The sequence below is a fragment of the Ochotona curzoniae genome, unplaced genomic scaffold, assembly GCF_017591425.1.
Source record: "Ochotona curzoniae isolate NIBS_2020 unplaced genomic scaffold, NIBS_Ocur_1.0 scaffold_2587, whole genome shotgun sequence".
Classification (NCBI taxonomy): domain Eukaryota; kingdom Metazoa; phylum Chordata; class Mammalia; order Lagomorpha; family Ochotonidae; genus Ochotona; species Ochotona curzoniae.
The window spans coordinates 16290727-16303142 of NW_024467096.1; the positions used below are offsets into that span (position 1 = coordinate 16290727).

At 48.1% G+C, this 12416-nt stretch overlaps 1 protein-coding gene across 3 annotated transcripts in view; it reads right to left on the bottom strand.

The window, feature by feature from the left end:
• IGF2BP2 (insulin like growth factor 2 mRNA binding protein 2) overlaps nt 1-12416 on the bottom strand; it is a 169887-nt gene that overhangs the window by 10564 nt on the left and 146907 nt on the right. For 2 of the 3 annotated variants that reach the window (XM_041002677.1, XM_041002678.1), the window contains exons 8-10: nt 11950-12072; nt 11493-11628; nt 8950-9078 (exon numbers count right to left, since the gene is read on the bottom strand). In XM_041002677.1, the coding sequence (XP_040858611.1) occupies nt 8950-9078; nt 11493-11628; nt 11950-12072 (388 nt within the window). The remainder of the gene's footprint in view (nt 1-8949; nt 9079-11492; nt 11629-11949; nt 12073-12416) is intronic. The other variant, XM_041002679.1, reaches the window with a different exon arrangement.

The following is a 12416-nucleotide window of genomic DNA, read 5'->3' on the forward strand; positions in this document are numbered from 1 at the left end:
CAGTTCATTGTGCTTTCTGGAAGGCCAAGGAGACCCTGACATTCCTATGACAAAAAAGGAGGAACCATCCCTGCAAACTCGCCCCTGGAGGCAGGTGGCTCCACTGCCAAGCATGTGCGAGACTTGGGACTTGGGTGCTAGTCTCCAAGCAGATCTCCCAGTGACATGCCCATCCTCCACCTGCTGAGTCTCCAGTTGCAGATTACAACCCCTGGCAAAGAATGCTGGGAAAACATGCAACTTCTCCCCTTTTGAGCTTAGAAAGGCCGACAGGGACAGAGGGGGAAATTACAGGGTGACACTGCTGAGGCTGGTAAGGGGCTGCAGTGGCATAATAGTCCCACAAGAGGGCACACTGATACCAGCTGGAGGGACCGTAGGTGAGATGTCCACAGCGCTTGCAGCTGCCTGAGGAGAGCATCGGCCTCAGCTGCTTCTCCCCCGCTGGTCCCTCAGACAAAACTTCACCCTGGAAAGGGACACTTCTGCCCTCATTTCTCCCAGAGCAGGCTCCCTCATCCCTGCTAGTGGAAATAATCCTTTGCATTCCTGACTCGCCTTTTCCCTTCATAATCACAGGAGACCCAGACTAGATGGGCTACAGTGTGGTTGCTATGCTGGGGTCACACACTCCTGATTACACATGCTACATCCTGTTCAGACTTTGCACTTGGCATCTGAGAGAGAGATTTTTAATGAGCTATGAAGGACACATAGGACAAGTTCCTTTTGATTCACAAATCATAGCTGTAAAATCATCAGAGGGAAGAACCTCGACTCAGCCGGCAGGAGCTCACTGCAGCCAGAGGGCTGAGCCAGCGACACTAGCTCTGCACGCTGGGATCATTTATTTGACCTTTCTGGCTCTCATTCACCAATGGACTCAAGGCTGCCAGGCTGGCCACACAGGGCGGTGGTAAGGACTCGTTCCCACAGGTGGCCGCCTTCCTGCTGGTGGCAGTACCGCTTCTGGTGCTGTGCAGGCAGCTACCAGGAGAGAGAAAGTCGCTGCCACCGCAAAACACATGTTCTGCTTGGGTGGTGGGTGCAAGGAGGTGTGGAAGGCGGCCGTGGCTAGGGGAAGACCAGACAGGGTTTTCACAGGTGGGGCGGGGGCACGGTACAGAGGGAGGCTGGCTGTGAAAGAGGGGTTCCCCACACAGTGAACGCAAGGAACAACACGCAGAGTGGCAGAGACAGAGACAATGCCTTGTAGGCTGTGGTTTGGATGTGGTAGGATGTGGGTTTGACTCCAAGCACAACGGGCACCCTGCAGGGTGATCCACATTGTGGGAAGGTAGCAGCAGTGAAGGAGCCCGGCATCGGGCATCACATGGGCTACCAGCATTCAGTGTGGACAGTAGACTGCAAACCCTCTGCTGCCCAGAATGCTGACCCTCCACATGCAGCTCACAATCTCATGCCAGGCGGTTCTCACAGCCTACTTCCTAGGTAGGACCAGAAAGAGCACCCAGCAGTGATCTCAAGAAAGCCAGTGCTGCTGAGTGACATTTGGCCCACATTCCAAGGAGCGGGAAAGGTCAGGAGGGAAGTCCACCTGTCCAGCGAGCAGCAGCTGCTTTACTTCTGAGGGTCTGCAGAGGGCTGCAGCCGGGGCAGGGAACGGGAGTTACTGCGGAGGGAGGTGTCTCAGGCAGGTGCTCCCCCAGCCTCTGCCAACTGAAAGACATGAGAGGGGGTTACCCCCGCACCAGCATTCCTGGATTCATTTCTGCCTCACTCTGGGATTGGGCCCTGTGATGGATGGGGTGTGTGTGGTGAACAAGGGATCTCCACACAGTTGGGCCTGGGAGACCTGCAGCAGCCACACTAGTCGGGGAGGGCATGTGGGGTGCAGTGCAGGGAAGAATGAAGGGTGGAAGGGGAGGTGCAGCAGCCAGCTCCAGGTGCACGAGTCACATTCAAATATCTCAGTCACCTCAGGGTCACTACCGAGTGACCGGGGCCCAGGGAAGTGGAGGGAACTCAGTCAGAGGGACCTGTGTCATGGAGGCGGCTTTCCAAGACTCGGAAGGTGCAGTGGCCCCACCTGCCAAAGTGTCTCCCTTCACAGCAGCCACTTGCACTGGCTCAGGTGAGGCCTGTCAGGTATGGGATTAAAAATCACTCCCCTCCTCCTATCGCAGGCATCTAAGTTCTTTCCTGAGTTTACTAAAGTACATGAATATGCCATTACAGCTCATCAGCCACCTACAGAGACTCAGCAGCAGCCAAGATAGGAACTAGGCTCAGTAAGGCAAGTAGACAACCCCAGTGAGTTAATCTAGGAAGGAGGGAGAACTTGGGCAAGGTCTGATTTGATTTTCTAGGGAGTCAGCACTTGGACAACATGGGAGTCACCTGCCAGCAGAGAAGACTAATCGGAGATCTAGGGTGATCTGGGCAGTTACGACCAGGATGAGCGGAGAACCTACTGGCAGAGGAGGCGTCAATGGCAGAACAGACTCTGCTGAGAGGCCCAAACGTGTATCAGGAGGTGAACCCACATGAAGCCCAAAGACAGAGAGGTGTGAAGAGCAAAGTTTACTGTCTGTCAAGTGAGGAATTCCAGGAGAGTGTGAAGAAGTGGATGGAGACAGGTAAAATTAGAATTAGCATACAGAAGGAAATGACACAGTCTGAACAGAAGCTCCAATCTACAGATCCACAATTCTAAGGGTAATGGCAAAATACCAGAAAAGGCAAAAAACAAACAACAACAACAACAACAAAAACCCAAAAAACCCAAAGCCTTACAACATAAAAAGTATTCTCTGCAGAAAAAGAAAAAAAGAAAATCAGCCTGGAACCACATTTATCTGAAAAACTTAATGTGCGAGATCGGGTGACGGCCATGCCTGTGTGAGGGGAAGGGAGCCGCCTGTGGGTGAGGTGGGTCAGGCCGCCCCCTGCAACACGGAATCCCCTTTGCGAGGCCTATTTCTATCCCGGCCACTCTGCTTCCAACGCGGCTGCCTGTTACTGCGTCCAGGAGGCAGCTGAAGACGGCCCACGTGCCAAGTCCTTCTGTCCCTGTGGAAGAACCGGATGGAATCTCAGGCTCCTGGCTTTGGCCTGGCCCATCCCTGGCTACTGTGGGCATTTGGGGAAGTGAACTTACAACACAGTTGGCATTTTAATGAGAAAACGGTATGTCAGTCAATAAATAGTTCTGGGACACTGGCCATCTACCTGGGGAAAAACAATGTTAGAATTCTGTTGAAAGTATGAGTCGAGATAAATTCTCTCTGTGTTCCACAGACAAGCAATTCCTATCAAGCCAACAATGAAAAATTAGTATGAAAAAACACGGGACAATTTTTCTTTACAATTTTGGATGCAAGAAAGCTTTTTTTTTTTTTTTTTTGTGGTGTGATGTCCAAAGTCCAGAAACTCAAAGGGAAACATCACTGATTTAACTATCTTTTTAAAAAGGAACTTTAAAAAAATATTTAAATGTCAGGCTTATGAATTAACTACCTTAATTCTGAACATTTCTACAAGACTTCTGTTGGGAGAAATTTCTGAATAATTAAAATTCATATACCTTTTGGTATAATAATGCCAGTCAGAGAATTTACTTTCAGATGATAGCTATGTATATATATTCATTTTTAATGATTTTTTTTTAAATTGGAAAGACAGATACACAGAGAGAAGGAAAGACAGAGAGAAACATCTTCCATCTGTTGGAATGGCTGGAGCTGAGTCAATCTGAAACCAGGAGCCAAGAGTTTCTTCTGGGTCTCCCACGCAGGTACAGGGTCCCAAGGCTTTCCCAGAGCACAAGCAGGGAGCTGGATGGGAAGTTGAGCAGCCGGGACATGAGCCAGCACCCATATGGGATCCTGGCGGATGCAAGAAGAGGATTTAGCCACTAGGCTATTGTGCCTGGCCCAATTTGTTTGTATATAATCACTTTTGCAAAGACTCCAAAGGATGTATGTTTTGACACTGTTTGTAGTAAGAAGACCTGGAATCAACCCACATGTCTCCAAAGGGCTCATTAGGAAACCACCGGAATACTGTGTAGACATTAAGAAAAATTAGGCCTAGTTACAGAAAGATAGATAGATAATATCTTGTAAATAACTATGTAATTCTTATAACTCACTCTATGTGGCATGATTCCATTTATATTTCTGGACAATCTGATTTTACAAATGTGCTGAGACAGCATTTAAAAATGTGTACATGTAACAAGGCTTTGCCTAGGGTGTGGAAGTTGGAGGAAAACTGAGTAAAAGGAGGGCTGAAGACAAGCAGTCACAGCTGACTTCATACATTCGACACAAAAAAAGGGAAAGAAATTACTAGTTACAAGACACTATAAATGAAGCGAAGAGAAATGACAAATTGGTGCAAACTATTTACAACACAACAAGCGTTTCACAGCCTTCATAAAGGATTACAAATCATTAATATGAAAAAAAGCCAGTAAGAACCACCCAGCAGTTTCCACTGTGCAGGCTTTTGGTTCTTCAGTAAATCCTCCCAACAGCCCCTGCTATAGGGGCTGTCCCTCCGCTGGCCAGGTCACCTCAGAGAAACTGCTGACCCAAGGCTGTGCAGGAAGTCCACCGCAGACACGCTGGCACTGCGGCCTCAGCCACGCTGCTCCTCCACAGGCTGCCCAGCAAAGTGCACAGGGCCAACTGGCTTTAAATCTGCTTTTGTTGCTCTAACAAAAACACCTGCACTGGGTCTATTGAGCCCCTCTGATCTGGAAGTGCAGGGTCCTGCTGAGCACCTGACGTGGGCTGGCAGAAACAGGTATGTGAGAGGGCAGCAGGCAGGTGCTGGGTCACTGACCACTACCCATTCTTACAGGAACTAGTCCAGTCCCCAAGACCTGCCCCACCCCCAGGAGACAGCATCAGTATAGCCATGAGATACAGCTGCCTCCCACCGACCCAACACGGTCACTCTGGGATGAACCTGAGGGGACAAACCACATCCACAATGCAGTGACAACCGATTAAAGAGCAGGAAAAAGGCCAAAGCATCCCAAATTGTTCAGTTTCTCACTAACCAAAAAAGTCTATTTTTAAATATCAGACGACAAGGGAGCATCAACAGGCATGGAGCATTTGTTTCTGTCAGACATTCTTTGAGGGTGTTTGCCCATCAGCATGTAGAATGTATGCACTCTTCAACTCAGCAATTCTACGAGTCTACTTCAAAAAGTTGATGAAAAAAATGTTTCTTTTGCTGCAGAAAATTCTAAATTCTGTGCATATGAGGAAGAACCTTCAAAAAGTTCACTGAATGTATGTATTATGAAAAAGCCGCACATGGATTTCAAAATGTTCTGCAGTAAAATAAATAAGTTTTTGTTCCATTATTCAAAAGACTCAATGGAAAGGAAGGAGAGAGAGGAAGGAAGGCAGAAAGGCAGGCAGGCAGGCAGGAAGGAAGGAAGGAAGGAAAGAAAATTCTTCCATCTGCTGGTTCACTCCCCAAATGCCTGCAAGCATCAGGTGAAGCCAGGAGCCTGGAACCGCGTGTAGGGCTCCATGGGGGTGGCAGGAACCCAAGTACCTGGGCCATCATCTGCTGCCTCCCAGGGTACACATTAGCAGGAAACTGGAACGGAGGAGGTAGAGGCAGGACTCGATCCCAGGCACTCTGAAATTAGACACGGGTGTCCCAAGCGGCAGCTTAAACGCCTGTCCCGCAAGCTTAGCTTTTCATTTCATTTTCCATAAGCATTCTGACATACATTGAGATTTCTAGGAATTTATTTGAGAAGTAACTGGGTAAGAGAAGCCAAAACACATACACCAAGAATTTCCACTGCAACGTGAAATATCTAACACACAGGAACAATAAACACATGCATATACCTGGGAATGCTGGTTGAGATTAAGAAAACAGCTTGTAATTTATATTCTGGTATTATTTGCTTCATAAATACTACACATGCATTACTTTTATAACCAAGAAAACTATGAAAAATAGTATTTTCATACACACATACTCATCAAGAATTCCACAGACCAACCAGTGTACGCCACGCCAGCTATAAGGAGATGCATAGACTTCCTGACCCTTGGTGACTAAAACAAACACATGACAAGCTTGTGCTGTGCAGGAGCAACCCAGGCGGTGAAGGCCTCCACTCCTGGTGCCTGCGTTCCAGACTGGCACTGGCTTATATCCCAGCGGCTCCACTCCGGCTTCAGCTCCCTGCTTGAGGCCTGAGGAAAGCAGCAGCAGATGACCCAAGCACCTGGGGCCCTGCATCCCTGCATCCCTCTTAGGAGACCTGCATGAAGCTCCTGGCTGTGGTCCGGCCCAGTATTGGCTTTAACTGGGCAGCGTAACCAGCAGATGGAAGATCTCTTTCTCTCTCTCTGAAACTGGCTTCTAAATATATATATATTTGTATATCTTAAAGCAATCCGAAAATACCCTTTTAATCTCTCAATCTGAATTTCCTATGTGACCGGAAAGTAGAAGAATTTGAAGTACCACTGAAAAGGGCCCTGGAGCAGGCCACAGCCTGTGGTGCGACACTCCCAGGTCCTGCACAGGTGTGCAGTGAGGGCAGCGTCTGCGGGCCCATCATGTCTCCTCCGAGAGGCGAGGCAACTGTGTGCTCTGGATCAGGGTCTAACCTTGATCCACGGAGTCAAGCTCAGAGCTACGAGGCTTTTATTAAAATGAGAATTCCATTTAAACCTGCTTTATAAAGAACAGGTACTATATAATAAAATAGCTACTCTACTGTTTTAGTAGACACTTTAGCGTGTCTGCCGCCTCAGAAAGGGGCTGACTGGCAAAACCTATTTGCAAGTCTAAAAAACTGGTTATCCAAAAAACATCTTGTTTTAATTCAGGGACCAACTAAACAAGACACTGAATAAAAATATTTCAGACCCTACAGGTCATATAGTATCTGCTGTATGTATTACCTTGGCCATTGCTGTAGAAAAATAGAAACAGACCAAACATAAGTAAACAGCCATGGCTGGTTCCCAATAAAGCTAAATTTACCTCCTCAGGCTACAGTAGGCAGACCTTAACTTAAACTGCAAATTTAAGAAATGGTTTCTTTTCTTTTGCTTCTTCCTGCCCTTCAGTTCCACTGCCAGGTGGCCAGCAGTGCAGCCTCGCACCCTTTGCTGTCCCCTGCTGGGTCAGTCTCAAGCTCCCAGCGGTTCATGCCTTGGGCAGCCACAGGACTTAACAGCTGCCATGGTCCCTCCTATCACACACACACACACACACACACACACACACACAGGCCTCTCTGTGGGGTTCTACCCCTCAGCCTCGGAGGTGACTCAGAAGTGCTGCCTGTGAACAGGACTACGGAGAAGTCATCAGTTCATTTCACTATTTGGTTGACAGAAGAGCACAGTGGATTCATCCCACCTTTAAGGGAACTGGCACTGTGGCTCAACGGGCTAATCCTTTGCCAGAACGCACCGGCATCCTTACGGGCACCAGTTCATGTCCCGGCTGCTCCACTTCCAACCCAGCTCTGTGTGTACGGCCTGGGAAAGCAGTGGAGGATGGCCCAGGTCCCCGGGACTCTGCCCTACCGTGAGAGACTTGGAAGAAGCCGCTGGCTTTGGCTCAGCTCAGCTCTGGCCACTGTGGCCATTTAGGGAATAAGCCAATAAAAGGAAGATTTTCTCCTCTGTCTCTCCTATGAAAATTTGCTTTTCCAACAAAATTTTAAAAATTTTATAAATAAAAATTTAAAAAGAAGCTACAATGAACTCACACAATGCAACGTCTAAGTCCTGACCAAGTGCTTTGCCCACCTGACTACTCCCACGTAAACAGCATAAACTTTTTCACAAAGAAAGCTCACTCAAATAATTAGCAGTATATGGTGAGATGAATTAGGATTGCAAAAAGAACTGTCAAGTACCCAGAGTTCCAATTTGGTATGAATGCTTGTGAAATAAAAGCAACAAGCAAACTTTGTTTTTTTGAATTTTCATCTTTTTGTAAAGATGTATTTATTTTTATTGCAGAGGCAGATCTACAGAGAGAAGTTGAGAGAGAGGGAAAGATCTTCCATTCCACTGGCTCACTGAACCCCAAGCGGCCACAATGGCAGGTGCTGAGCCAATTCGAAACCAGGAGCCAGGAGCTTCTTCTAGGTCTCCCATGTGGGCCCAGGGTCCCAGGGCCTTGGGTCATCCTCTACTGCCTTCCCAGTCCACAAGCAAGGAGCTAGATGGGGAGTGGAGCAGCCAGGATACAAACCATATGGGATTCCAGTGTATACAGGGCAAGGATTTAGCCACTAGGCTATTGCGCCGGACCCAGCAGAAAACTTAAAATTTACCTTCCTTTCTCTGTTGTGAATGGATTCAAACAATAACTATTCATAGAGAACTACTAAATGCTAAGTAGTTAGATCCCAAGCTATCTAGTACCTTCTTCTAAAACACTTATTAATACAACAATGCATTTCAATGATAAACACAGGCAGGAATTGTATGAATGCATGCGTGTGTGTGTGTGTGTGTGTGTGTGTACTTATACATTCATCCAGGTACTCTGCTATTCTAATCAATAACCAATACCTACTGCTACTTGAGCTAACAGATTCTTTTTACATAGCAAACAGGCCTTTAGTTAATGAGTTTGCTAGTAGCTTCTTTCTTTCCAGGACAGGACATATGTGAAGAGTCTCCAAAAAGTTTGCAGAAAATGCATATTATGGAGGGGCAAGCCTGTTCATGAACTTCAAAATCATTAAACTTAACTTTTAACTCCACTTTGCCACACACTTCTTGACGCACCCTCACAGCGTGTTTAACAGCCTGTATTGATAGGACAGTGTGGTGTCCTGAGCAGTGCTGGTGGCATCCTGTCATCGCCTGTAAGCACAGCCTCTGGACGAAAGCCTGGGCTTTGGCAGAGCAACACTGCTGCCTGGAGGTGCCCCGAGTGTGGGAAAAACTCAGGGTCTGAGCTACTTACAGTGAATGGGTGGTAGGGGGCAGTGGGGGGTACCCCGCGGGGCCCTGCTGGTGGAGGCAGCATGGACAGTCCCGTCGAAAAGATGCCAAGTGCGCTGAGGTTCAACCCTGGGATCAGATTGGCTTGTTGCTGGGGACAGAAATGGAGAAAAGTGATGAGGCGCGGAGGCCAGAGAGGCCCAGCTTGCCTGGCTCCACCTGCAGCTCTCGTGTGGGTGGCATCTGTTCTCCCGATCGGCTCAAACTGGGCTGTGGACCTTATCTTCTGCAGGCTGCACCCCAGAGGGGGACAGGGCACTGACCCCAGCGTGACCATGGCATTCCTTCCAAGCTATTCTGCTGCCCTTGGGAAGGTCCACACATCTCCACAGGCCAACAGGACTCTCCCTGAGCACCCAGGGCACCCTGCTAAGCCCTCACCCCACCCTGCCTAAGCCTCCCTGAACACCCCACACTCACCCTCACCTCCCTGCCCAGCACGCACACAATCTGCCTTGCAAAGAAGCACCTCTCTCGTTCCATTCCTGGCCAAGGCCTCCTCGCTAGGTGGACTTTACCCGAGTTCAGGTATCCCCGCACACAGGCCTCTGCTTTGCTAACATAGCGCCTGTCACACGGCCTCTCAATTGCCTACTCCTTACCATGGTCTAACCTTTCAGATCACAGTTCCCTGGCAGACACAAACTTGTGTTCTCACTGCCCGGCATGCAGTAAGTACTTGATAAATATATGTGAAATGACTGCATTTTAAGCAAATCAGATTTTTAACTTTACACACTACATTTCTGGGTTCCACAACCCAGGCTCCACACGGCTCACTGTCTCCTTTATCAAGTTGCGGGCTTGGCAATGGCCTTGTTTGCTGGTGTCACCTTTACACACAGAGACGCTCCCGCAGGCTGGAGACAGGTTCCAGTTACATGGGCCGTGAGAGGTGGAGGAATGCGGGCACCCATGCCAGCCTGGGCTCAACCTGCCTCCTGGACATGAGCCAGCTTTCCTACATCTTCTGTTTGCTCCTCTGTGCCTGCGGTCACCTAGGACCTTATCTTTGACTGTCTTCACCTCATCTGATATAGTAACTCTGTTACTCGTCCAACAAGAGTGCTCAACTTGATTCTAGACACAAATGCATCTGAGCAACAGGCTCAGCTACAGATGCTGGGAGCCTCTGGACCCTTTGTAGCGTTTCCAGAAGGAGACAGCCCTAAGGTGTCGGGAGTCCTCCACAGATGAATGTATCCAAGTATGAGGAGTGAGTCTCATGGGCCCGTGATCCACAGGAAAGGCAGGCTGCAAGTGGGAGTGAGGGCGGCCATGGCACCAACCCAAGCCAAGAACACTAGGGACAGGGGCCCGGCGCAGTAGCCTAGTGGCTAAAGTCATCAGCTTGCATCCACCAGGATCTCATATGGGTGCTGGTCCGTATCCCGACTGCTCCACTCCCCATCCAGCTCCCTGCTTGTGGCCTGGGAAAACAGTCAAGGATGGACCAAAGCCTTGGGACCCTGCACCCACATATGTGGGAGACCTGGAAGAAGCTCCTGGCTTCAGCTCAGCTCTGGCTGTTGTGACGACTTGAGAAATAAACCAGCTGACAGAAGACCTTTCTCTCTGTCTCTCCGCCTCTCTGTAAATCTGACTTTCCAATAAAAAATAAAATTAAGAAAAAAAAAGAAAATAGAGCTCCGGGGACAGTGCTGCAGTGAGGGATCTGGGGTGTGGCCCCCCAGAGGCTGTTGTCAACAGCCACTCCTTTAGGAAACATTATACTAGGGCAGAGATTCGCTACAAAGTCCTCCAAGAGGGATGGGGAATAGATATGGTTCGGCTCAAATTAAAAGGGCTGTGAGCTGACAAGTGTTGAAGTTGGTTTACGTAAGCACAGGATCAGGAGGCCTGCATCCCACACCTGAGTGCCAGGTTTAAGCTTCTGCTTATGTGCACCTGCGCGGCTGCAGGTGCTGGTTCAAGCAGTTATCTTCCTGCCACTCACCTGGGAGATTCAGATTGCCCAGCCCAGCTGGCTTATCACTTACTTTCATTTTTTTAAAAAAGATTTATTTATTTGAAAGGCAGATTTACAAGGAGAGGGAGATGGAGAACTTCTATCTGCCAGTTCACTCACTTAACAGCCGCAATTGCTGGAGATGGGCTGGTCCAAAGGCAGGAGCCAGGAACTTCTTCTGGGTCTCCCATGTGAGTGCAGGGATCCAAGCACGTGGGACATTCTCTGTTGCTTTCCCAGGTACATTATCAGGAAGCTGGTTCTGAACTTGTGCCTATATGTGATGCTTCCATGCTGGTGGAGGCTAAACTGTGATATCACAGAGCCACCCCCATCTTCGTTTTTGTAAGTAGCTTTCCAGTCTTCTTGGTCCGTATGATTCTATACCGCCATAACCCTTTTCTATCTTGCTTTCCCTACCAAACTTTCTGTCCTAATTATTTCCTCATTTTACAGTCTATAGAGTTTATGATTTTAATGGTTTCACACTAAGCCTCTTAGGAAACCACCCAGGAGTAGAGCCCTACATCACTTACATTAACGGCCAGCATATCGTTCTCAAAGGCCTCACGCAGTTTCTTCATGATCTCAGCCTCAGCGTTGGCACAGGCCTCGACTGTGCCCTTCACAGTGATGGTTCTCTCAGGGTTGTATATGCTCAAATCCTGCAATCTGGCCATTGCGAGAAAGAGAAAAAAGAAATACTTGCTATCAACAGGAAAAAAATTAAAATTCCAGGAAAAAAAATCACAATGAATTGCTGGTGGACATAGGAGACAACCGGATTTTGTCACAACACATTTTGGCGTACCGTACTCGTTAAATCTTACTAGCAACTTACACTACATCCATGCTAGAAAAATCTGACAACATCTTTACATGTTTATTTTTGATGATGACACTTATTTCACTTATATATTCCCACGTCTGAGAAACAGCAGAAGTATTAAGCAAGCTCTCTATTATCAGACACAACAAATCTGAGCAGCTTACGATGAGATGGTTATCTTGGTCCCCGTCTCGTGCTCTATTTTCTTCAAATTTCTGCCTTCTTTTCCAATCAGTCTCCCAACTAAGCCATTGTGGGCCAAGATTTTCAGAGGAATCTCTTCGGCTCTGCAACAGACAAACAAGCACTGAACATACAGGATGATCACAATGGTTGCGTTCCTGGAGTCATTACCCTGTTTCTTACAAACAGAAATGAATCTGTTCAGGTACCAAGTGGACTCTAGTTCAACTCCAGTTCATGAATTTTAGCTGAGAACATGCTGAGTGGTCACTGTACTCTCTGACCTACCCTCTGAAGCAGTTCACGAGGCAGATCTGGACAATGGGGTATGAAGAAAAACCTGTGGTCATGAGTGCGGGAAGTTTCATCTTGCTCTTAAGAAAAGGCACAAGGCAGAATGACTTCATCAAAGTGGTAGCCAAGGAAGAAACGGGCCCCTCTGCTGTCC